This window comes from Gymnoscopelus microlampas, assembly GCF_963454915.1.
Source record: "Gymnoscopelus microlampas genome assembly, chromosome: 15".
Classification (NCBI taxonomy): domain Eukaryota; kingdom Metazoa; phylum Chordata; class Actinopteri; order Myctophiformes; family Myctophidae; genus Gymnoscopelus; species Gymnoscopelus microlampas.
Genome location: NC_139952.1, coordinates 33,612,329 through 33,640,311, shown reverse-complemented (window position 1 = coordinate 33,640,311; position 27,983 = coordinate 33,612,329). Strand labels below are relative to the sequence as shown.

At 41.2% G+C, this 27,983-nt stretch overlaps 1 protein-coding gene across 1 annotated transcript; it reads left to right on the top strand.

The window, feature by feature from the left end:
* Nucleotides 1-1,763: 1,763 nt before the first annotated feature.
* LOC311062442 (transitional endoplasmic reticulum ATPase-like) lies at nt 1,764-4,181 on the top strand (the record flags this gene model as incomplete). Its single annotated transcript, XM_084081488.1, has 1 exon — nt 1,764-4,181. One exon carries the CDS (start codon nt 1,764-1,766, stop codon nt 4,179-4,181), a length of 2,418 nt encoding a protein of 805 aa, XP_083937614.1.
* Nucleotides 4,182-27,983: the final 23,802 nt, after the last annotated feature.

Sequence of the window (27,983 nt, the reverse complement as noted above, 5' to 3'; positions counted from 1 at the left end):
TGTAACTTCCGTACAGTCCACACAGGGCTACGCTTTGATTGTTCCTCCCAGCCTTGTACACCCCTGTCCCACAAGCATAATCCACACTCACTAATGTCCTACTAATTACAATAATAACTAGAAAAAGTGCTCCTCGGAGCACAGGTCTCCGCCAGGTCAGGTATGGTTATTGTGGGCCAGCAATGATCGGAATCGGAAGATAATGTGTACTGATTTGCGTGATGTTTGGACAAAACTTGTAGGAGTAATATAAATCTTTTTGTGGAAAAATGCCTCCTGGTGGCCCTATAATAGGGCAATGTCAAAAGTGTGGCATTCGTTCCTCAACGTAGTGCGAATGTACGTGCAAAGTTTCACCGCAATCGGACATTGCGTTCATGATTTGCGTCAATTTGTTCAAAACGGGCCAATCCTGCAAACTTAAGATGTCAATCTTAGGACACTGTGTACCGATTTGTGTGATGTTTGGACAAAATCAGTAGGAGTACTGTCAAGAAAATACCAGCCTCCTGGTAGTGCTATAACAGGCCCATGTGAAGAATTTGGTCAGAGGTTCTGTCTGCTCTGGCATCCAGTGAGTGTGGGTGCACAGTTTCGCTGCGATCAAGCCAACGGTGCCGAAGATTAGCTGTTCACAGACGGACGGACGGACGGACGGACGGAGGGACAGGGTGCAAAACATATATAAGAATAAGAATATATGCACCCACACATAACTGAGAATATTCTGTAAGACTGGGTACTGTATGTGTTATCAAAGCCATTCCTTAGCTATTCCTTCTGTCCATGCAAAGTTGCAGTGGCTGATATAGAACCAAGTCCTCCCTAGGTTTGTTCACCTTTACCTGGACTCTCTGTCAGTAACCAACTATGGACTCTAAACATTCCATCACTATGACATTCTATTACATCAGTTCTACCCTCCACTGGTGTGAATATTGGACCACTGTAAAAGATTATGCCACCATAGCGTTCATGATTATTTTTCATTTTAATCCATGGCCGTCACACACCGTCACACTGGCACGCATTTACCTGCGTGTGTGTGAATGTAACATTACTGCACCTTTACTATGTGTGTCCTTCTTCATGTGGACACAATCAATGCAGTTCTTGCTTAATTGAGGACTTGTCTACAAGCGTGTGGCTGCAGGGGCATCCTGGAAACAGGAGTGGGAGTCAGCCTATATATAGATATATAGATATCTCCATAAATGGGCATAAAAGGGACACAGGTAGACAGACAGAAACAGACATCTCTATATATGGGCACAAAAGGGATACAGACAGAAGGGTACAATGGGTACTGACAAACCCCCAACACTATGACTCAGACATATCAGTCGTATCAGCAGTGCGACGTAAGTGTTTTCAACTTTTGAGATCTTTCCTTTTCATGCTGGTGCTGTTCTATTTTCTGACAAGGGCATTTAAGGGAGAAATGTGAAATGTGTGCATATAGGAACGTCAGACATCCAAGCATACAATGCCAGATTAAGGACACACCGCGCAAATCGACGTTGTTGATATGCAAGGCTACAGTTTGTGTTGTGTGTGACTTCAGACCACAGTTCTGGTCAGCCTTTTATATGGTAAGAAGTGCCTTTAAGCGTTAACTTTCTCCCAGGGACAGCCATTGTCTATTTCTGGCAGGAGGGACGTAAATAGATAAAGACAGAGATAGTCAGACTCAACTTTGAGAAACAAAGACTAAAGCTTAGCAGAATCTTATTAAACATAAATATTAATCCAGGTGGACAACCATGGCTTCGGGAGGGCAATCCAACAATGATGATCTTGCCACTGCCATTCTGAAAAAGAAGCAAAGGCCCAACAGACTGATTGTTGATGAATCTGTCAATGAGGACAATAGTGTGATCTCCCTCTCTCAGACCAAGATGGATGAGCTTAAGCTGTTCCGTGGAGACACAGTGCTGATGAAGGGGAAAAAGAGAAGAGAGACTGTGTGCATTGTTCTCTCTGACGCCTGTTCCGATGAAAAGGTCCGTATGAACAGGGTTGTCCGCAACAATTTGAGGGTCCGTCTGGGTGACGTTGTGAACATTCAGCCATGTCCCGATGTGAAATACGGAGAAAGAATCCATGTTCTCCCAATAGATGACACAGTAGAGGGGATTACTGGAAACCTGTTTGAGGTCTACCTCAAGCCATACTTCCTAGAGGCTTTCAGGCCCATCCGCAAAGGTGACATCTTCCTGGTCAGGGGAGGCATGCGTGCTGTGGAGTTCAAGGTGGTAGAGACTGATCCATCCCCCTACTGCATCGTTGCTCCTGACACGGTTATCCACTGTGAGGGGGAGCCCATCAGGAGAGAGGATGAGGAGGAGTCTCTGAATGAGGTTGGCTATGATAACCTTGGCGGAGTGAGGAAGCAGTTGGCTCAGATCAAAGAGATGGTGGAGCTGCCTCTTAGACACCCTGCACTGTTCAAGGCAATTGGAGTCAAGCCACCACGTGGTATCCTGCTGTATGGACCCCCTGGAACAGGAAAGACCCTGATTGCTAGAGCTGTGGCAAATGAAACTGGAGCCTTCTTCTTCCTTATTAATGGTCCCGAGATAATGAGTAAGATGGCTGGAGAAAGTGAGAGTAATTTGAGAAAGGCCTTTGAGGAATCTGAGAAGAATGCCCCAGCCATCATCTTCATTGATGAGATTGATGCCATCGCTCCAAAGAGAGAAAAGACTCATGGAGAGGTGGAAAGGCGTATTGTGTCTCAACTCCTCACCCTGATGGACGGTCTGAAGCAGAGAACTCATGTCATTGTCATGGCTGCCACCAACAGACCCAACAGCATTGACACAGCTCTTAGGCGATTTGGGCGTTTTGATAAGGAGGTGGACATTGGCATCCCTGATGCAACAGGCAGACTGGAAATCCTCCAGATTCACACCAAGAACATGAAGCTGGATGATGATGTTGACCTTGAACAGGTTGCCAATGGGACCCATGGACATGTGGGTGCAGATATGGCTGCTCTCTGCTCTGAGGCGGCTCTGCAGGCCATCCGAAAGAAGATGGACCTGATTGACCTGGAGGATGAGACCATTGATGCCGAAGTCTTGAACTCACTGGCTGTCACCATGGATGACTTCAAGTGGGCCCTGAGTCAGAGCAACCCATCAGCACTGAGGGAGACAGTGGTCGAGGTTCCCAACATCACCTGGGAGGACATTGGAGGTCTTGCCGATGTCAAGAGGGAGCTGCAGGAACTGGTGCAGTATCCAGTGGAACACCCAGACAAGTTCCTGAAGTTTGGCATGACCCCATCAAAGGGTGTGCTGTTCTATGGGCCCCCTGGTTGTGGTAAGACCCTCCTGGCCAAGGCCATTGCCAATGAATGCCAGGCTAACTTCATCTCCATCAAAGGACCTGAGCTGCTCACTATGTGGTTCGGGGAGTCAGAGGCCAACGTCAGAGAGATCTTTGACAAGGCTCGCCAGGCAGCCCCTTGTGTCCTATTCTTCGATGAGCTGGACTCAATAGCCAAGTCCCGTGGTTCCAACATAGGAGATGGTGGTGGAGCCGGTGACCGTGTTATCAACCAGATCCTGACCGAGATGGACGGCATGTCCAGCAAGAAAAACGTTTTCATCATTGGAGCCACCAACAGACCTGACATCATCGACTCTGCCATTCTAAGACCTGGCCGTCTGGACCAGCTCATCTACATCCCCCTGCCTGACGAAAAGAGTAGGATTAATATACTCAAGGCCAACCTTCGCAAAAGCCCCATCAGCAAGGATGTGGATCTTGACTTCCTGGCCAAGATGACCAATGGCTTTTCTGGAGCTGATCTCACAGAGATCGGCCAGCGAGCGTGTAAGCTGGCCATCAGAGAGAGCATTGAGAAAGAGATCCGCAGAGAGCGCGAGAGGCAGACCAACCCATTAGCTATGGAAGTAGAGGGGGACGACCCTGTGCCCGAGATCAGGAAGGACCACTTTGAGGAGGCCATGCAATTCGCTCGTCGCTCCGTCAGTGACAATGACATCCGCAAATATGAAATGTTCTCACAGACGCTGCAGCAGAGCCGTGGCTTCGGCTCCTTTAGGTTTCCCTCCAATACCACAGGGGGCAGCGCTCCGAGCCAGGGGTCAGGAGGCACTGGTGATGGCCAGGTTTTCAATGAAGATAATGATGATGACCTTTACGGATAAGCATATAGCCTACTGCCCCTCAATGATGAGAAGACTAGATTCCACATTTATAGGACTTTGTGCTTTCAAGTTTTCTTTTCCCCTGGGTGGAGAAACCATGAAACCTTTTGGGTTGCCCTGGCTTTGATGTTGGTTGGGGCAGGACGGATTTGGAAATAGAATTACACAAACAAATTAAGAAAAAAAAAGAAAAAGGGGCGCAATGACGGCATAACCTGAAATTATGAATAAAGAAATGTGAAGAATATCTCAAAAAGAAAACCATGTCACTTTGAAAAAAACATTCGGGGACTACTGCAAGTGCACATGAAATTTGGCGCTGATCAATCCGGTGGTTTGTGAAATTAGCCACGGACAGCCTTATAGGTGCCGCAATAATAGCCTTATAGGTGATGCCGCAATAAAAAAAAAACAGCATTAAGAAATACAGAATTTAAAACAGAAACAGCAACAACAGCAAGTCATAGACAACTTACCCATTCGTTATCTCATGTTGAGTGGCCTCATTTCATTATATCACAACCCTACATGAATGATTTTAGCAAAGAGATTCTCTGATAGACTTTTTATTTCTTTAATATTTTTTTATTTTTTGTCATTGTTGCTTTATTCCAATAGGACAGTGAAAAATGGGACAAGAAAGGTGGCAGACAGAGGGGGGTGATATGCAAGTAAACTGCAGCGGGTCGGGTCAGTTGCAGAAAGGACTGTATGCTATGTGTTTTTACTCGGCATGGTGCCCTTTCCCTTTTTTTTCCTTCTTTATTTTAATGGACAAGTTAGCATATTAGAAAAAGAAAAGGATGTGTATGTCCATGCATTCATCTTCAGTAGCCTTGACTACTGTAACAGTGTCCTTACAAATACCAAGAAAGTGGAACATATCACTCAAGTTCTTAGATATTTACACTGGCTCCCTGTATGTCAAGGAATTGATTTCAGCCTTCATACCATCCACCTGAGGTCCACAGGTCCAGTCTCTAGTTCCATGGTCCCTTGCACTAGTGCTCCCTCTCCAGTCTCTCTGGTCCCGTACCCCAGAGCAGTGTAACAATAACAGACAAAAACAACAGTAACAACAATTACACAAACTAAATGATCAAATACAAACAATATGGGGTCTAATAACGACTTAGCTCCCATGTGGAGCTTGGACTTCATGACCAGGCTATGGGTACTGATGTCATATAGCACTTACAGTAGTAGCCTACCATTAAATAAATAAATACATAGCATATAGCATGTACTATTATCTTGGTCACCCATCAACAAGCTCACAACACATCGTACCACGACACGTTATTTTATCTTTGGCATTTATCTTTCTTTTTTCAACCTATAATGAAATGCCCAAAATTGGGACCACACATTTTAAGTTGGTTAACAGATACACCAGACAAGACCTAAACATGTCAAAGTATATTCAAATGATTTCAGATAAGCACTGGAACTTAATTACTCTTGAGCGATGGTGAACTGCAGGTCCCCATATTCCCCATACATATTTCGTAAATGTGAATGAAGAACCTTAGGGTGCATCTAATTCCCACCAAAGAACGTTCGGTTGTATTGTAACCTTTGTTCTCTGAGTGAAGAGACTATCGCTCCGCCCAATTATTTCATATGTGGGGTCATTCCACATACATATACAATATGTTGGGTGGATAGATAGTCTCAATACGATAGACAACACATCTGCACAAAATAAGTTTCACAGCTAAAGACAACAGATGAAGTAATAACAGATGAAGTATGTCATCCATATACAGTACATGTGATATTTAACAGTAGAAAGGGTTCCATTGCAAATAAAGATGGTTTTGAATGTGAGACACAGTATCTCTATAGTCATGTAACTTTTGAACTGTAGGTCATACAATCAACATCCCTGGATTCTGTGGCATTTCGTCCTTGGCCTAGTGGGGATGTGCGTGCAGTTTCAAGGCAATCGGGCGCTGCATTCATGATTTGAGGCATTTTATACAAAACGGGCCACTCCTGTAAACTTTAGAAGCCAATCTTAGCCAATAAGGATGGAATATGAAATATCTGACAGAACTGTCTGTCTTGATCACATGACTATAGAGATAATGTCTACCCATTTGCCTGATGTTTGGACAAAATCTGTAAGAATAATTGGTTTTGCAAAAATCTGCCTCCTGGTGGCACTATAACAGACCGATATGAAACATATGGGGGCAGAGGTTCTGCCCTGACCTCCGTGCCTTCGGCCTTACGGAGACAAAACTAGCCGGCTCATTGTGTAAAAAAACTGTGTTTTTACCAATTACCCGAATGCCCCCGCCCCCCAGTTAAAAATCACTATAACAATAGAAAGCAATAAATGAAAAAATATATACACTCATCTTTTAATGATATCATTACAAACTAACTAACCCTTGTTGTAAAAAAAAACAAAGTTGTCCTTTAACATGCACAAAACTGGATGCCTTTCCTGCTAGAGTGTAACATTGGGCATCTTACATCCTGAATGCAAAACCACAGATAACTACAAACCATAGATGTTGAGGAGGACCGTGGGTGAGAGAGTTGACTTGGCAGCAGGCAGAGTTATTTTATTTTTAGATTATTTGTTAAGCATTTCTGCTTTATTTTCGATCATGGTCAGCAGGTGTTCCCTGTTTTTCCTTTAATCTTTCTCAGAGTAAGGTTCAGCCCGATAATTCCCATTGACTTCCATGATAAACTTCAATCAGAATCACTTTTATTGTCTCACTGGTTTACAGATGTAAAGAAGTGAAAGTGAAATTAGTTTCAAGTGAAATATTTTAAGAAAATAGCCAGCTAAAACTAGAATAGACTGTAACACTATACTTTTTGGGGGAGGAATTTAATTCGCTTTTATTCAATGGCGATAGTGGACTAGGGAGAGAGAGAGAGACAGGGAATCGAACCATGGACTCGTTGATCAGCATTGCCCCAATGTGATATGCATCTTAACCACAATTGGGTCACCCCCAACACTGTCAATCCTAGCAACCATTTCCCTCATAAAACCCTCTTCATGACGAAAATGTATTTACAGTAAAGAACATTTCATACAACAGGTGTAGTAGACATGTGCTTCAAAATAATACTAAAATAGGCAAAGATTAAACATGAATAACATAAACCACCCCCACGGAAATCACATTTCATTTGATTTCAGCAGCTGAAATCAAATTAAATGCGATCTCCGTGACCTGGGTGGTTTACCAGGCTAATATTTCCTGGCCATGTAGCCTATTGGTATTGAAAAACACAATATTTTGGTTAAAAAGATGGTTGATTATAAACACCTAAATGTAGTGTATGGAAAATAATGTTTTGATGAAGATATCCATTCATTCTCTGTTGGAGCTGTGGGCGGAAAGCAGCACATAATAGTAATAGTAAAAGTTCCAGGAAATGATCACTAGTAGAAAAGTTCCAGGAAGTGAGGTACCAGGAACAGCTATGAAAGTTCTAGGAAGTGAGGCTATGGGGGTTCCATTTTGGGTGTGTGAACCATGGTGTGAACTAGTGTTTGGTGTGGTTTGACAATGAGACTCTTTAAACTAAAGCCTACAAATCCAAATCAGAACTCTAAACTCTTGAATATTGTGGCATATAAACTTTAAGACCCGAATAAGGGAAGCTTAGTCGAAATTTAGCAGATATTCTGATGGTGGATATTATGAACTGAAACAGATTGGGAACAAAGGAATCTCCTGGAGCCTCCTGACATAGAGGTTGGGTGAGAGGAATATTCTTTTTATTTTTATGCAATGTATTCTTTTTGGACTTTAAGGATTACTAGATTTTTGGACAGACAGAAGATGTTCAGTTTTTGTTGGATATTACTGGATTACTTTGGAATGAAATTAAAGGAACATTACTTTAATGAGCAGACGGGACAAAATATATGGGTTTGATATTTTTCTGTTTATTTGTAAATTTGAAGTGAATGCACTTATTGATTATTTGAATTGAATAATGTATTTGTTTGGTTAATTTGGGGTTATGTAAAGAATTACTGACACAGGTACAGGACCTTTATTTGTTTAATATAACTCATTGTTATACGGTCTATGGAGGCCCCTCAACACATGATTCCAATTTGGGTTGATTGGATGTGGGGTTCATGATGGTGTTTTTGAAACCAATTACTGGCAAACCATATGGAATATCAAACTCTGTTTGACAGTCATTGTCACATGACTTACAAGATCATTTGTACCTAATTTGGTGAAAGAAACCATGTTTCTGCAACAGTGACATTTGTAGCACTGGTTTTGGGGTCCGAGGACCCCAGGTGTCCTTGAAGGGGTTCCATGGGGTCCCCAGCTAAATGATGGATAGTTAAGAACCAAATGGGTTCCATTCATACACTTTCCGAGTTAAATGAACTGTAGATTTGGGTAGATGTGGGTCCCAGAGGTAAAATAAAGGATCAAATGGGTGGTCCTTGAAAAAAAGTTGAGAATCACTGATTGTGGTGCCTCCTATATGGGTGTAATTGAAATCACTTTTGGCTATGTGTTTCCCTCACTGTGTGATTCAAATTTGTTGTAGATCAGACAGCTATGGGTGGGTATAATTTGTGCCATTTTCTGTAAAGTCATGTTTCTGTACAATAATCTGAGTTTTTGCTGCAGTTTGGTGATACGAGTTTCAAGTCTATATTTATCTGCTGTGATGTCCCTGAGCCTCAAATTGAACATGCAAATAATACCAAGATCCCCAGACACTCCAGAGCACTGGCCACATGCACTGTATTTTAGTCATTAGGCGACCCAGGGTAGAGGGGGGTAAATGTTGCCTTAGCAAAAACACCATACAATCCACCTCTGCAATTCTGCTTTATTTTTAAATTGTTGTACAAAATCCATCAAATATGACACAAATGTCATTTGCATGATTCTAATACTATAGTTAATGCAAAGAATTAGGAACTGATTCATGGTTAGACTAAAATTATCATAGCTGATTATACTGCTGCTGCTCTTGATCACTTGCTCGATAGATGATCTGAAAAAGAGAGACAAATATTTGTATTTTGAAGTGATTACCAGTGATGATCCAATTTCTAAGCCTCTTGAAAAGCAATGCATAAAATCATCAACACTCCGGTCAGGTAAAAACAAATGTCATGTATCCAGCACGTGGCAGGGATGAGATGTAGCTTTAACTCCTACGCTGAAACAAAAAATGAATAATCCTACACATTGAACAGTGTATTGCTGCCTCTTAGCACAAAAATCCTAATGTGTAAGACTTGTCTGAATCTTATACATTGAGAACATGGAATAAAATAAGATGCAGAATTTGTATTTATCATATTTCTCTGAAATGTGTCCTTTGACACTAGTTCTGCCATGAATCCTCCAGAGACTTCCTTGGAGTGCTACATAACATGAATGTGGGTTTTACTATTTAAAGACATTTCAGATGTCATACACGTGTAAGTCACAGAAAACTTCATCATCACAAACATCAACATCAACAGCCTAAAGACACTGGCACTCTTAGGTATTGTCTTGAATATGTTATGTAAATCCAATTTATCCGTTATTTCAAAGAGGATAAAACAAACTGTCTGGAGGAACCTACTGTACTTAGCAGGTAGGGAAATCTTGTGCAACGAAGGCTGCCATATGCTCTTGCATCGTCTCAACAGCAAATTCGACGAAGTCTCCGGATTGGATGTTTCCACAGGCCCCACAGACCATCCCCACCATGCTGTCATTCACAGTCACTGTGACCTGTTGAGAGCGACTGTACGACAGCCGGAAGCTTGAACTCTTCTCAATAACGATGGACTTCCCAATCGCCTTCACAGATAAGTTGTTTCTCAGGCTTGGGAGGATCACCTTTCTACCATTGACCTGAGTACAGCAATGAAGAAAATATTTATCACCATAAATGATTTATTATTTATCACCAATATCACCATTACTGTACATTTATATATATGGTAGGAAATTATATCAGTCATAAAACTGTGCTTATGTTCGATACCCACCCAGGTGTCATGTGTGTCAGTGACTGTGACAATCATGTCATTGAGGAACACGTAAACAGCCAAAACGGACTTCTGGCCCATCTCTGTGCATTCCTGCAGACTGACCACCACTCTGAACCAGTCCTGCCCTGTCGAGTATTCACAGGACGCGATGATCTCATAGGCCCCCATGACTGTGATGGAACCGGCTTCCCCGTTGAAAGGGGTGAAGAGGCCTCCATTCATCACGCACTGCTTAGGATAGCAGCCTCGTACAAGATTCTTAATTTCACAGCTCTCTGCGGCCCCGCATCTCATTTTTTCACACTGCACTAGGCCACCAGCAGTGCATGTGCATTTCTGCTGACAGTCATCTGTCACCATAGACTCACCGGGCTGCAAAGGGAGCAAAAAGCACAATGAATCAGAATCAAAATTACATCTTTATTGACATCTTTATTGTCAGGTGTATCTACAAGTTTCCTAGGGCGTTGTGGGCATCACTTCCTGTCAATTTCATCAGGTATCAGGGATCAAATTGACAGGAAGTGATGCCCACAACGCCCTAGGAAACTTGTGGATAGTAGTGGGTGAAATGATTTCATTTGTGCGCACTCTATCCTTTTGTAGTATTCTGTTAAGAAGAGAGAGGATAGAGGTAGTTTGAGAGCAGAAGAGAAAGAGAAAACAGGCTGGAAACAGCTTTTAGAAACATTAGCATCATATGCAGGTGTGTAACAAGCCGCCATGAGGCGGGATAAAAAAAAAAAAAAAATATATATATATATATATATATATATATATATATATATATATATATATATATATATATATATATATATATATATATATATATATATATATATATATATATATATATATATATATATTTATAGCAGCAGGTACAGTGTTCTTAAGGTGTTGTTCAATAGAGTTTGTGCAACAGGAAGTTTTATATAAAAAACAAAACCACATATTTCACATCACTTCAGGTGGAACCACGCCAGACAGAATCGATATAAGGAAGTGTGAATGTAATGTACTTGAGGGAAGATAATCCATCATAGAGAGACTAGACTGATTTAAGGGAAGTATTCCAGCCTGGCGACTGGCGGTGCTCATGCCTTGTTCAACAGTCCGATGGTATGTAGCCAATATAGGTTATGTGAGAATAAACAATAGTTCTTTGGTAATACTACAATACAAACCTAGTTTCAAAGTGGCAATCATAGGTTTATGTATGATTTTGTAGTTCATCATGAACATCAGATCATGTGTGCTGATATTAAATAAATACACACTTACTCTACAGTAGTAGTACTTAGACAGCACTTAAACAGTTTTTGTTTTATTATTTGCATTTATATCTGCAAATGTGTAGTTGGTTATTCATATGTAGTGCTTGCAAGTAATGCTTGCGTAATGCATACTGTACAGTACACAGTAAAATCCTCAGTATTCATTTATTTGTAATTTTGAGTGTACAAATGGAACCAAATGGACTCATAAAGGTAAATTAACACTCATGATTTAAACTAGATTAATACTTTAGGCTTTACTCACCATATAGGTACGTCCCTGGAAGTAACAGCTACAACGGTTGTGGCTAACACAGCCCGTCCCATTGTTGAAGTAGTTTCCGTCATTACAGGCACAGCCCTCAGCACAGGTGTGTGCGCAGGTGATGATGTCTATAAGACCAGGGCACGGTTTGTCACAGGTCTCCGCACACACCTGATAATGGCTGTTGGCTGGACAGGATAAAGCTGCAAAAAATATCACATTTACAGTTCAGGTATTTCTCTGACAGTCTTTTCTCCATATTACAGTGAGGGCAACCATAGCGCTTAAATAGGAAATGTAATTAAAATGTATTTCTGTAACTTACGACAGAAATGTTCGTTCCTCCACTTGTTCACTTTCACCCCAAAAGTCTGACAGTCTGTCATGTAGGCCGAGATGCTTTGACAGAGAATATTGCGATCTCCATTAGCCTGGCAGACATCATAAACACAATCTCTGTAGTAAGGCATGGCATCTATTATACTGTGGCAGGCAGCAAAGGGACCAGAAGCATCTGTGATCATTTTACAGTCTTGTTCAAAGACAGCCTTTCGATTGCTGTCACACTTGGGGCAGATGTCTCCGCTGCAGCCATCTTCACAAACCACTCCAGGCACGGACACTTTCCAGGCTGCGCCAAAGTTCAGAATGTCTTTGGCATTGTTTGGTATTACTGTCCCATCAGGCAGCTGGAACTCATCTGCTTTGTTGCCGTTGAAGTTGCCACACAGACCGCAGGTCTTGCCCCTGTAGCTGCCAGGTACAGTGACAGTGACGCGGTGGAGCATGTCATATGTCACTCTTAGGCCGAAGTCAGTCAGGATGACGTAGTACGTGCCTTCCTGGTAAACTTTGATGGCACCTTTGTTGAGGCTCATTGGGATGGGAGATTGGACACCATTTACCTGGACAAAATGATAAAGCAATTTGATACCCCTAGAAAATGTAGCCATCAGAATACCATGTAATACTTTTTGGAATGGTAATTTTACTGCAACAAACTCATACACATTACATGCTTGTTTGAACTGTTGAGTGAACTGAGCTGTGTCTGAATTGCTTTAAAAAGTAAACTGACAATCAGAAAAAATACATAAATTAAAGATTTTCAACAATTGAAATCAAATGAGAACATAATCATTTGAATTAGTCAGTGGCAAAGTGTGACATACCATGATCAATCCAAATTGGTTCTTGCGTAGGATCAAGACGTATTCATAAGCTTCAACAGACACAAGTTTTGCCACTGAGACTTTGGGGTTTGCAGATGTGGCATACGTCCACTTCTCGTTCTCCACCACCACAGAGAAGCGGTTGAGATGTGTGTCCTCCAGATGGCAAGCTTTAGCTGCTGTGTAGGTGCAGGTGCCTTGGAAGTCATATGTGCCATTGTCAAATGTGTTGTAATGAGGGTCACCAGAGATGGTGCAGATTCCATTTTCCAAATGCTGACATGATCGGACACCGTTCTTCACTTCACACCTCTCGTCGGATCCACAGGTGTCCTTTTTGCAATGTACCTGGAAATTAACGGGGGGGGGGGGACAGTATACATTATAATACATTAGCAAATTACAAATGAGACATTGGATGTATCAATTTTACTTCAATATACTGTGTGTGTGTGTGTGTGTGTATATATATATATATATATCACATTGCACCTGTCTGTTGGCTGGGTTACATGTGCACCTTTCGGTACATCGCTCATTGGCCCAGAAGGAGTGGCCGGCCTCTACATAGCGGCCATGATAATTACAGCCACACTGGGCTTTGGGAACACATTTGGTGCCACTGAGCAGGTAACCCTCATCGCAAGTGCAGGTTTCCACACAGCTCTGTTTGCATTTAGAGGGCGCGTCTGGGGCATCGCAGGTGGCAGGGCAGGCTTCGCCACAGAACTCATAGTGGCTGTTCTCAGGGCACGAGGGTTCAGCTGTTTGAGGAAGACAATGATGTTATTTGAGCTGAATTCAGTTAGTCTTGTTTGGTGGCTTTCACTCCTCAGTCCACACTAAGCAAATGTTAAGCAGCATGACACACAGATTGAGTTTATTTGCAGCTTTTGAATTTGGTCTAATAATAAAGAACTACACTTAAAAAAGGTGAAAATGTTTAACCACTTAAACCCCAGCATCCGTAGTCTGGGGAAAACCTTCACAGAAAATGGCAGATCTACAATGTAGTTGTGATCTCTTATCAGCTATTTTCAGTGAAGGTATTTAGTATAGAGTGACAACAGAAAATGTAAGTGGTCTATGTGTATAAACAATTTAAAAGCTATTTAATAGCCTACCAGAAAGGACTTTAAATGCTAAACTTAAAACAGTGCATATTTATGTAAGCTATATTATAAAGTGCACCGATTATCAGAAAGGCACTGAGAAGCCAGGAACACAGAAGGCTTTAGTAGAATTTAGCTATAATTTATATGAATTACTTACGGCAAAATGCAATTCGCCTCCAATTGTGAATTTTGACCCCTGCCCTCTGGCAGGTATCAGAATACACCTGCAAGGTGTCACACAGGAACTCCTTTAGCCCCTCGCCCATGCACACGTCATACAGACAATTCTCGTGGTAAACTTTTGGCTCAATAACGGCGTTGCAGCTTCTGAACGGACCATCCATGATGTGGGTGAGTAACGCGCAGAATGCCCGGTCAGCCAAGTGCCCGAAATAGCCCTGGTTTGCACAGCTCTCACACTTGCCAGTGCATTCGTCACTGCAGTGGGCATCCTCTGCCATATGGGGGACTCTCCAGCTCTTACCGAAGGCTACAGTGCTGCTGGCCACGGAGCCAGAGGGAGTTGTCATATCGTCCTCGTCTTTGCTGTTAAAATTTCCACACAGGCCACACACCTTGCCAGCAAAGCTGCCTGGCACGTTGATGACAAGGTGCTGTTTCCAGTCATACTGCACTGTCAGACCAAAATCTGTCTCCATGATGACTGACAGGCCACTCTGGAACAGTCTAACCTTGCCATTGTCCATGATGATCGGGAGGTTCCATAATGTGTAGTCCATCTAACACAAACAAGCAGACATACAGGTATCGTGAAATCAATCACACTCTAACACATTTAATAATTTAATTTATGAAATAAGTATTCTTGTAAATAGAGTTACAGTAAATTCAGTGATTACTCTACTATACTATTACTAGTTCAGCGGAATCATCAAGCTAGGAAGCTACTACCCCCTGGGTAGTTTGTAAAAATGTAATGAAAACATTAAAAACACTTACTCTGACAAGGCCAAATTCTGAGCGCACAATGGTGATAGTGTAGCCATAGACCTTAATGATCACTTCGCCAACGACTGCAGCCTTTGATCCAGCATGGTTTTCATTCTTGGCCACAACCTCGAAGGCGGGGTGGTTCTTATCAACATGGCAGTTCTTGGCCATTGTGTAGGTGCAGGTTCCCATTAAGTTGAAATAATGGCCATCAAATGTGCGATAGTGAGGATCGCCCATAACCCAACAGGTACCTGCTTTTATAACGGGGGGCTTTTTCACACAGATTCGGGTGGTACCTGTCATTTTGCAATCTTCATCTTTTTGGCACTTAATGGTTCTGCAATTAATCTCTGGAATTGAGAGTAGAAGGGGGAGAACAAAATAAACATTGCATAACATGGAAAGTCAAACACTGCACAATAAAGTATAGATACAATATTATCACTTTATGGTGATACATCTTAACGTGCTTCACATGCTCTGATGGATGTGTGTGCCATCAACAAATAATAAAACAGCAATCTGTCAATTCAGCATAATGTGTAGGATGTACCATTTTGACTATTGCTATGCATTTCAAGTGAGATTGCTTTGGATTGTCACATACCATTAGCAGCTGCAGCAGACCCATAACCGTTGGCGACAGCAGTGCCAAAACTGTAGGCCCCAAATGGAGACTTATGGTGAGCTATCTGGTTGAAGCCTGCCGTTGTAGACAACACAGTAAAGGAGTACTCACTCCCATCCACTTTACTCCATTTGGTATTTGAAGGCAGGGGACTGTTGTCTAATTTGATGCCATCAAGATCGTTGGAACGTGCCACAAGTATGACTAGATTGTTGAAGCCTTCCTGCCCATCCAGGGCATAGGATACGCTGAACTGGTTTGTGGGCAGGATGTTCATTAGGAAGGGATCAAAATAGTTTTCTGTTTCCTCAGGCCCCCCATTGAACTCAAACAAGACCTGGATCCCCTTGTCAGATGTTAGATATATAGTAGATGGCCAATTGGATTTAATTTCATATGTTTGCCCGGCATGCATTTGGAAAGTTTGAGCCTTATTGCCCCCGACATTCTTTGTGACGGTAGTGTCTTCGGAAGCCTGAACATAAACACTATCATATCCCTGGGTATTCGGTATCCCCCAATCACTATAAATTGCATTATAATGATAATGCAGGGGAGCAATGATGAATTCATTGCCCCAGCTTTTCACTGGAAGAAGCTGCTCATAGACATGGTTGCAGGCGGTGAACTTCTCAGCACAGGTGTGGCCTGACAAGACGGCAACAGGAAGGTCTGAGATGACCTTGCTACCACTTAGATCATACTGACTCTGAATCTGAACACTCTCAAATGGTTCTAGCTTAATGCTCAGTTTGCTTCCTGAACTGTAGTGTTTCCCTTGAAATGTCACAGAGCCTCTCAGAAAAATCAAAATAGAGTTGCGATGCTGGTGGTTAGTGATGGCAAACTCTTTGTAGGTGCCCTGCAGGTAACTGGGAGGGGTGAACACATAGTACTCAGTGCCCCATTCATTAACAGGGTAGAGCACAGAGGTGTCAGCAGTGCCTTCTTTGTAGTTGAGCGAGACCACGGTGACCTCCTGGCTGGCCTTGATGAGGACAGTCTGCTGAGACGTTTTGCTGCCTCTCATTTCTACTTCGTCAGGTAGCAGGAAGATCACGCCCTTACCGGGTTCAACGCTCTTCTTGAAGATCTTACCCAGGGCCGTTACTGTGACATCGGTGGTGCCGTGTGAGGTAGGTGGAGCTGTGACTTCAATCTGGAAACGGGCATGCTTAACCTCATCATTGAAGTTTTGCATGAACGTTGTCGCAAACTCTCTGCCAGCTGGCACTGCAGAGCAGAGACCTAAAGAAATCATCAATTAATAGTTATGTATAGGAGACTTCGCCCAACATTCAAAAGGTTACACTGCAGATAAACATTAGCTATTATCAGTTTCTGATTCAAAGAGATGTTTATAATTGTTGTAGTCATTAAAACAATTTAGTATGGGTGATCCAACTTATAACCTTGGTAGTGTTTGTGCCATGCTCTGCACATTGAGCTACAGTATACAAGGGATATAACCCCTCACTTTGGCAATGTGGGTATTTTGTCCTAAAAAGGTATCCCAACTTACCAGTGAGCAGCAAAGCAGCAAAACAGTGTACTGGTCCCTTCATCATCACCCCTACAACAAAGACGACAATAGCATAATGCATAAGATCTGGATTCACCGTATACCTAATTATACTATAGGTATAGGAGGAACGGTAACGCACACCAAAAGTAGTTCAGTCAGATAACTCACGAATAGATTGAGACCAATAATAGCTTGAGAACATTAAATTAAATTAAATTAAAAATAAAATGTAAATACAAGTGTGAATATTATATTTGATCTTGGCATTCAGGCTCTGCTATAACGCAGTACTCCCTGCTCAGCACATCATGCAACAATTTAAGAGCAGGAAGATATACATCTATAACAAACCCCCCAGGGGAAAACAGAACCCTTAGGGAAAGCAGAGCCCACTGGTGGTGCTGGGGTGGTGGTGGAAGCAAGCTAACCCTAACCCTAAGCACTGACAGCAAGAGGATGTGCATGGAATGAGATGAGCTTAAGTAGACCACCAATTTGGTCAGCTGCTTGACACGTCACATACAGTACATCGACCACATAGTGCTGCACATGCGTATAACCTCTCGAGTGTATCTGCCTGAACTAGCTCGCAGGCACAGCATCGTTGGTGAGGTGCTGACCTTCGGGAAGAAACTTTAAAAGAAGAAAAAAGTGTTGCACACTAGCTCCATATGCAGTGATTTATTTGATTAACGATTCAGCCTGTTGGCCTTCCTCAGACAAACAATTGAAGCAACTCATGGCACCAATTGATATAACTTCCCTTTTGTTTCAGGGATTAACAGCTACAGATGACTCAAAGTAACTGCTGTGTAAATTGGAATAAGGGCACAGGGAGCAAAATATGTTGCTGCTTACCCCTAGTTTGAGAAATGCTGTGATTTGCAGTACAATACTTTGAGACAGGGGTCTTCAACAGGGGGTCCGGGACCCCTAGGGGGTCCTCAGAGTTACTACAGGGGGTCCGCCAAATTTTTGTGTGATATGATTTCTTTTTTCGCATTAACCACTTGAACCCTAGCATCCCTATTCTGAGGAGAACTCTTGCCAAAAATAGCAGATCTACAAGCTGACAACGCCTCGCTTGTAGATCTGCTATTTTTGGCAAAGGGGTATAGGTGTAGAGGGAAAAAAGAGCAGACCAAGTAAAAAAAGTTAATCTGAAATACAATAATGGCTGTTGCCTTTGATTAATTGCTACACTCTCAAACATTATTAATAATCAAAACCTTTTTAAATGCATTCTCGGAAATATGTCAAAATTCAGGAAAGTAAAAATGACTAAGGTTTACACTTATCTGTAAAATGTGTGAATTAAACTTACCTGAGCAAGGAAACCATGAAATCTGAACAAAGGACTTGTAGACCGATAGCCTTTTATTTGGTTTGGTGACCGGGTGGAGGCCAATCAGGGCACAGGACAGGTGTCACGTGAGGGTGCCAGCCAGCTAACATACATATCACCTGTCACCTGTCACCATTTTTTTATCAATGTATCAATACTGCAATGTAAACACTTGGTTAAAGGGTAAGACCACTTTGGTAGAGGTTTGGGTTGTGTAGTTACCTTGCCATGATGTAACTCCAAAGGTGGGCAAGAAATAAAAAATAATTGCTCCATCGATTAGAAATTGATAATTCAAAATATGCTCCTCATTGACTTACATTGTACGGTTAAACTGCTCTCAAAGTCACTCTTTTAGCACAAAAACGAACGCAAACAAAGTTGATTCAGACAATATAGAACATCACCAAACCCAGTACTGTTTTGTTTTTTAATAAAAATGTCAACTTCCTGTTGATTTTGCCATTTTTAATAAGTAGAAAACCCGAACTGGATCGGCGGATCCGGATCCAGATCTTCAAATAGTAAAATCAACAGGAAGTTGACATTTTTATTAAAAAAACAAACAGTACTGGGTTTGGTGATGCTCTATATTGTCTGAATCAAATACGTTTGGGTTCATTTACGTGCTAAAAGAGTGACTTTGAGAGCAGGTTTACCGTACAATGTAAGTCAATGAGGAGCATATTTTGAATTATCAATTTCTAATCAATGGAGCAATGGTCTTACCCTTTAAGTAAAGAAATTAAAAATGTACTTGAACAAAAGTACAAAAGTATTGGTATCAAAATGTACTTAAAGTACCAAAAGTAGAAAGTAGTCATTATATAGAATGTCCCATTTCACAAGTTTTCAAAGGTATAAAATCTTTTGAAAATAGCAGCAAGCTCACAATACGTCACATCGCATTGTGAGCTTGTAGATCGGCTATTTTCAAATGGCCGAAATGTTTATAGGGCTGAAGTGGGTAATGTATGTTTTAAAAATCTACAAAGTAACTAGTAACTGAAGTTGTCAAATAATTGTAGTGGAGTAAAAGTACAATATTTGCCTCTGAGGTGTATAGTGGAGTAGAAGTAAAAGTACTGAAAATTGGAAATACTCCAGTAAAGTAAAAGTACCTCAAAATTGTACTTAAGTACAGTACTTGAGTAAAAGTATTTAGTTACTTTCCACCACTGCCTGTCACATGGCAAACTCTCCGGTCTGGATATTTGACCGTTCATAGTGTCTGTATGAGCACTCATAACATTTGGTTATATTTCTCATGTTTCCAGAGTAAAGTCTAATTTTTACAGAGAGTATAAATTAGACTTTTGTATTACAACAGTTCTTGTCAGCAAGCGACAGTCATGCAATGGGTATAAATGAAGCTTAACTTGAAATGTTATGTTGATTGTGTAGATAATAATACAGAGTGAAACGTGCAGAAGATTTTATTACAATAATGCTTGTTTGATGGGACCAAAAGAAATGACAAAAAAGGAATGGTAGGGGGAAAGAATAGCTTTGGCACAATAGTCTCCATCCAAAATATAAATCATTATTACTAAAACTGAATGGTGTGGAGAGGCAATTAGAAAAGGGAAACTGTATCTATGGTATTAAATGGTAAAACATAATTTGGTGAGAGTAAAGCATCTAACAACATAACCATTGAAAAGGGAGCATAAGCCAAACAAACATGACTCACTGTTTATCAGTTGGAGATGGAATTTGTGATAACATAGAGTTTTTGGGTGGTGTATAACTGTATCTTGAATTACGCCCTAACTAAAACACAAAACACTCACATGTATAGATGAATGGACTATTAATGTTCTTATTATGATAAGTCACAATTTTGTAGGGAACATAGATGATTATCTAAAAGGAACATGTAATCAGTCAGGATCTCGCTCTCTGTACAATACTTGGAGCAAAGATAATTACATCAGAATTGTTTGAACTTCAGGGAGGGAAACCTGCGTGACATTTTACTGGGTGCATCATTTGTTTAATTTGCATATGAAAAGTCCATTATGTCAAAGAGCCTTTCATACAACAATGAATGTTCACACGATCAGTTTGGTGACTAGAAACTAAACCAATAACGGTACTTGGCTAAAAAATCTATGAAAAAGAAAAGCCTAAAGCCTAAAGCCCTGATTTATGCTTTGACAATGAAGTATTGTGTCACATGTTATTCGACAACAAACAACATATTTTCAACTGCAAAACGTGTCCATGCGACATGCACACGTCTACCCATTCATCAGTTGAAAGTATACGTGAGGTGGCTTAGAATTTGTGAGCACAATCACACATAATGTTCTGAAGCCACTTTACACCACTTTCATCCGTGTCAGTGTTGGTGAGAACTTTTCTTTTAGAAAGAGGAGAAAGAAAATAAACTGGAGAGACTTTTGAGATAAACAGACTTTGTTTTGGGGAATACACACACAGACACAGATACACTGCAACCAGTAATCAAATTACTAACAGAGTTGAGAATGACAAGTAGAATTTGAAAAACACTATTGCTAACCAATTGCCCTCCTATCCCTGTCCCTTTTCCAAGCATAGCATTGTACACCCACCCATTCATTGTCCAGATCTGTGTGTGTGTGTGTGTGTGTGTGTGTGTGTGTGTGTGTGTGTGTGTGTGTGTGTGTGTGTGTGTGTGTGTGTGTGTGTGTGTGTGTGTGTGTGTGTGTGTGTGTGTGTGTGTGTGTGTGTGTGTGTGTGTGTGTGTGTGTGTGTGTGTGTGTGTGTGTGTGTGTGTGTGTGTGTGCGTGCTCTGTGCATGTGTGTGCGTGTGTGCTTGTGTTTGTGGAGCATGTGTGGTTGCTGTGTAGCTTGTTGGGGTACCTCTGCCCTGGGCCAGTTAGCCTGGTTCCCCTACTAGTAAGCCTCAGCCCTCCCCCTTTTATAATTTGAGTAGTTCTTGAGCTACAGCTAACACATTCCTTTTAACAATTCAATCTCATCCTAACTATATCTATATACTGTTCCAGTGTTTTAATGGTGTTTATCAGATAAAGTCATTCAATATTTTTGTGGCAACATGTCTCTGTCTATAACCGTGGGGACTCTGGGAAGTCATGTTGTGTAACTAGATACATTTGTGGGGCGCAATTAGGTGTCATAGTGGAAATATCACCTGTTACTGTTACACAGAGTTAAAAACAAAGTAACGGTAATATTAAGTCATATTTTAAACAAAAAGTTATTTGTTAAAAAGTTAAAGAGCTATATTCGGATGGTAATTATTATAGAATGTAGAGTAGGTTGTTCAGTAACAGGGGTCTCCCCATCTCTCCAACTTTTAGGTGGGTTGCCCAATTTCATCCAATCAGGAGAGAGTACTAATTTATCTGCTTCAATTTCATAGTGCTCCAGATCCAATTTTGTCCTTTATCCTGTATGAGGTCTCTCTCTTGATTGGACAACATTGGTATCCCTATCCCGACCTGAAAATTCTGTTTACTAAAGAACTTGAGAGACAGGGATACCCGTGTTACTGAACAAACACTCTATAATTGATTGATTATCATTATCAGAATATAGAGCTACACTTATTTTAACAAACAAACAAAGAAAACACTTCGCCTTTTAAAGGAGTTGAAAAATAAAAATAGAATTAACCAAATCACAGAGGACAATACTCAGTGGCAGGACACATTGAGGAGAAGTGGTTTGAGATCATCCTCTTCAATTGTCCAGGCGTATTGTGAGAGCTTTGATCTTGAGGGAGCATTGAAGATAATTTCATGTGTTTGTTACACAAACACTAAAGGCAGATTTTACAAGTTCAGAATGAACCGGAAGCCTATGACAGTAGAGTAAAAGTTTGGTCGGGTGCTTTGGTCCGGCCAACACGTTATACAGGATGGTGAATGTCTAATAAGGGAGTATACCACGTCTCTGTGCCAGAGACGTGCCAACGTCAGAATGAATGCAGTAATTAATTTAAGGGCAGAATGATAAACTGAATCTAAGGGTTTGAAAGTGGAAGCAGTAGCATATCTGTAGATTATACCAGCATTATCTAGGACTAATAGAAAGACTCCCTCAACTATAATTGGCCTACAATTCAAAGGGAAACAGGATCATGTTTCTGTACAAGAATTGAGTTTTTGCTGCATTTTAGTGATAAGCTTTTGATATGATTATATTGTAGCTGTTCATTATTATAATTGGCTTTATATTGTAGCTATGTGCATGTCGTCAGACTGGGTAATATTTTAGCCACTAAAACCAGGGCAGAGGGGGGAAATAATAACTCAGTGAAAAGACAATATGATCCACCATTGCCATTTTTCTTTATTATTTTTGATATTGTTAAAAAATGATCAAATATGACACAAATGTCAAATATTATAGTTCATGGAAAGAACTAATTCATAGTTAGGCAAAATGCATTGTAGCTGATTATACTGCTGCTCTTGATGACTTGCTCGATTGATGATCTGACATGTTCACAATCCGCTGAAAAAGACAGAAATCAAAGCATCACTTTAAAAGACATATATTTGTATTAATAAAAGTTTATTTTTCATTTTTAAGCCTCTTGAAAAACTATCAATCTTAAAAAGAGATGCATAAAATCCTCTCCACGCGCCACCTACACACTCCACCAATCGTGGTAGGCCTTTCAAGTAGGCCTGTGTAGCACGTGACGCAGGGACGAGATGTAAATTGCAACAAACTTTAAAGGACGACTTCACCCATTTTCAACCTATCTTCATATAATAGATCCTAGCCAACGCTCCTGATAAAATGGTGCCATTTTCTTCTACTCGGTCTGTGTCTCATAGGAGGGCTGTGGACAGTTCAGAAACCTGCCTACCAGTGACATCATCGTTAGGCAGTTTTTTTTTCTATTTACACAAGAACATGGCACACTAACTGCCAAGGAATAGAAAGCCTACAGTTTCTATTAGCTTGGATTCCCTATCGATGAGGTCACTGGTAGTTCTGCCTTGAATCCTCCAGACCTATTTTAATTTTCTTGGCGTGCTACTGTGCTACATGAATGGTTGTTTAATGTTTGAAGACATTTCAGATAGTGTCATACACGTGTTTAAAACATTATTGTGGATAAAACAAAATTAGGATCATTTGCAAAAGCTGTTTGGAGGAACCTACTTAGCAGGTAGGGAAATCTTGTGCAACGAAGGCTGCCATGCGCTCTTGCATCGTCTCAACAGCAAGTTCCACAAAGTCTCCGGATTGGATGTTTCCACAGGCCCCACAGACCTTCCCCACCATGCTGTCATTCACAGTCACTGTGACCTGTTGAGAGCGACTGTACGACAGCCGGAAGCTTGAACTCTTCTCAATAACGATGGACTTCCCAATCGCCTTCACAGATAAGTTGTTTCTCAGGCTTGGGAGGGTCACCTTTCTACCATTGACCTGAGTACAGCAATGAAGAAAATATCTAATGTGATGTTGTTGTGCAGCTTAATGAGATCCATTGTCTTACAGTTTACCTTGTACTGCATTAGAGAAGCATTTTAAAACACATTGCATGCAGTCATGATTCAAGTAAAAAAAGCCATGGGTTTCCGAGGCTATGATTCAAGATACTCGAAGAAATCTGGTATTGCTGGGATGATAGTCTGCTACTCTAATGTTCTGATGAAATCATGTGGCCATATCCTGTTGCATGATTGCTCCTTGACTGCACGGTCTAACTTCATGCTGTATGTGTATATTATGTACACACACACACACACACACACACACACACACACACACACACACACACACACACACACACACACACACACACACACACACACACACACACACACACACACACACACACACACACACACACACACACACACACACACACACACACACACACACATACACACATGCTCCATTGTTAATACACTCTTAATCTTATACTGTCTATGTACAGTATATTCTGCACCAATGTCAGCAACATACAGTACATCACCATCACTGTACATTGTGCTAGGAAAATAAAGTACTGTATTTATGATACTTTTGATATCAGTGCTTATGTTCGATACCCACCCAGGTGCCATGTTTGTCAGTGACTGTGACAATCATGTCATTGAGGAACACGTAAACAGCCAAAACGGACTTCTGGCCCATCTCTGTGCATTCCTGCAGACTGACCACCACTCTGAACCAGTCCTGCCCTGTCGAGTATTCACAGGACGCGATGATCTCATAGGCCCCCATGACTGTGATGGAACCGGCTTCCCCGTTGAAAGGGATGAAGAGGCCTCCATTCATCACGCACTGCTTAGGATAGCAGCCTCGTACAAGATTCTTAACTTCACAGCTCTCTGCGGCCCCGCATTTCATTTTTTCACACTGCACTTGGCCACCAGCAGTGCATGTGCATTTCTGCTGACAGTCATATGTCACCATAGACTCGCCGGTCTGCAAAGGGAGCAAAAAGCACAATGAATCAGAATCAAAATTACATCTTTATTGACATCTTTATTGTCAGGTGTATATAAGTGGGTGAAATGGTATGGACATGATGATTGGATCATTAGCATAATATGCAGGTGTGTACATGTTCTTTTAGAAACCTTAGCATCATAATGTATGCAGGTGTGTACATAACAAGCCACCATGAGGCGGGATAAAAATAAAACAAATATAGTAGCAGACAGTGTTCTTAAGGTGCTGCTCAATAGAGTTTGTGCAACAGGAAGTTTTATATAAAAAACAAAACCACATATTTCACATCACCTGAGGTGGAACCACGGCAGACAGAATCCATACAAGGAAGTGTGAATGTAATGTACTTGAGGCAAGATAATCCAGCATAGGGAGACTAGACTGATTTAAGGGAAGTATTCCAGCCTGGCGGCTGGCGGTGCTCATGCCTTGTCTTGTTGATGGTATGTAGCCAATATAGGTTATGTGAGAATAAACAATAGTTCTTTGGTAATACTGCAATACAAACCGTTTCAAAGTGGCAATCATAGCTAGGTTTATGTATGATTTTGTAGTTCATCAGGTACATCAGATCATGTGTGCTGATATTAAATACACTCTTACTCTACAGTAGTAGTACATATGTTTTTGTTTTATTTGCATTTATATCTGCCAAATTGTAGTTGGTTATTCATATATGTAGTGCTTGCAAACTAATGCTTGCGTTATGAATACTGTACAGTACACACCACAGTAAAATCCTCAGTATTAATTTATGTGTAATTTTGAGCGTGCAAATGGAACCAAATGGACTCATAAAGGTAAATTAACACTCATGATTTAAGCCAGATTTATATTTCAGGGTTTACTCACCATATAGGTACGTCCCTGGAAGTAACAGCTACAACGGTTGAGGCTAACACAGCCCGTCCCATTGAAGTAGTTTCCGTCATTGCAGGCACAGCCCTCAGCACAGGTGTGTGCGCAGGTGATGATGTCTATAAGACCAGGGCACGGTTTGTCACAGGTTTCCGCACACGCTTGATAATGGCTGTTGGCTGGACAGGATAAAGCTGCAAAAAATATCACATTTACATTTCAAGTATTATGTCTAAGTATTAAGTCTTATCACCATATTACAAATGGGGACAACCATAGCGTTTAAATAGAAAATGTAATTTTATTTTTTTCATCTGTTACTGTTCTCTCACTGTTTATAAAATAAATTGTGTATCTGTAACTTACGGCAGAAATGTTCGTTCCTCCACTTGTTCACTTTCACCCCAAAAGTCTGACAGTCTGTCATGTAGGCCGAGATGCTTTGACAGAGAATATTGCGCGCTCCATTAGCCTGGCAGACATCATAAACACAATCTCTGTAGTAAGGCATGGCATCTATTATACTGTGGCAGGCAGCAAAGGGGCCAGAAGCATCTGTGATCATTTTACAGTCTTGTTCAAAGACAGCCTTTTGATTGCTGTCACACTTCGGGCAGATGTCTCCGCTGCAGCCATCTTCACAAACCACTCCAGGCACGGACACTTTCCAGGCTGCGCCAAAGTTCAGAATGTCTTTGGCATTGTTTGGTATTACTGTCCCATCAGGCAGCTGGAACTCATCTGCTTTGTTGCCGTTGAAGTTGCCACACAGACCGCAGGTCTTGCCCCTGTAGCTGCCAGGTACAGTGACAGTGACGCGGTGGAGCATGTCATATGTCACTCTTAGTCCGAAGTCAGTCAGGATGACGTAGTACGTGCCTTCCTGGTAAACTTTGATGGCACCTTTGTTGAGGTTCAATGGGATGGGAGATGGGACACCATTTACCTGGACAAAATGATAAAAAAAAATTGATACTCCTAGAAAATGTAGCCATCAGAATACCATGTAATACTTTTTGGAATGGTACTTTTACTGCAACAAACTCATACACATTACATGCATTGTTTGAACTGTTGAGTTGAACTGAGCTGTGTCTGAATTGCTTTAAAAAGTAAACTGACAGTTAGCTCTATCAGAAGAAAACTGATAAATTAGATATTTTCAACAACTGAAATCAAATGAGAACATAATACTTTTAATTAGTCAGTGGCAAAGTGTGACATACCATGATCAATCCAAATTGGTTCTTGCGTAGGATCAAGACGTATTCATAAGCTTCAACAGACACAAGTTTTGCCACTGAGACTTTGGGGTTTGCAGATGTGGCGTAGGTCCACTTCTCGTTCTCCACCACCACAGAGAAGCGGTTGAGATGTGTGTCCTCCAGATGGCAAGCTTGAGCTGCAGTGTAGGTGCAGGTGCCTTGGAAGTCATATGTGCCATTGTCAAAGGTGTTGTAATGAGGATCACCAGAGATGGTGCAGATTCCATTTTCCAAATGCTGACATGATCGGACAGCTAAACCACCAACATTCAGTTGAGCAGTTTTGTAATGTCAGGAATGGAAACAAATACAAGGATAGTTACATGATCAATAATTTAACCTTTTACAGTAGAAAGGCTTTCAGAGCATTAAAAAATACACTGTGCTCTTTTTGCTAAATGCTAGACATTTACAATGTACATTTATAGGCCAATATTAAACTTGAAGTAGGTCAATGCAGTGTACATTTACAGCTTCCTCCACTGGTGATGTCATCATCATTGTGCAGTTCCATTCTAGTATTGTACCTGTAGTCACCTTTTCAAAACTTCTCCTTGTAAGTCATTTCCATATAATTATATGAAAAAAGAAACCTCATCTGTTGCCCGATACCTTTACAACAATGTAGTATGTGTGTGACTGCAGTGAACATCTTTGTGCCATCATGCACTGCACATTAAAGGAACTATGACAAAGTGGGTATTTTGTCATGAGGCTAAAATCTTACCAGTGAGCAGCAAAGCAGCAAAACAGTGTACTGGTCCTTTCATCATCATTCCTAGAAAAAAGAGAACAATAGAAAAATGTGGAGAGCGCGTAATGCGCACGGTCCGGATACACACACACATCATGACATTTATACTGAAATATACTGGCACCTTTTCTACACACAAAATTGAAGCAAATCATGCTACTAATAGAACTTGGTGGATCTTTTGAGATAATGACTGATCACTTTG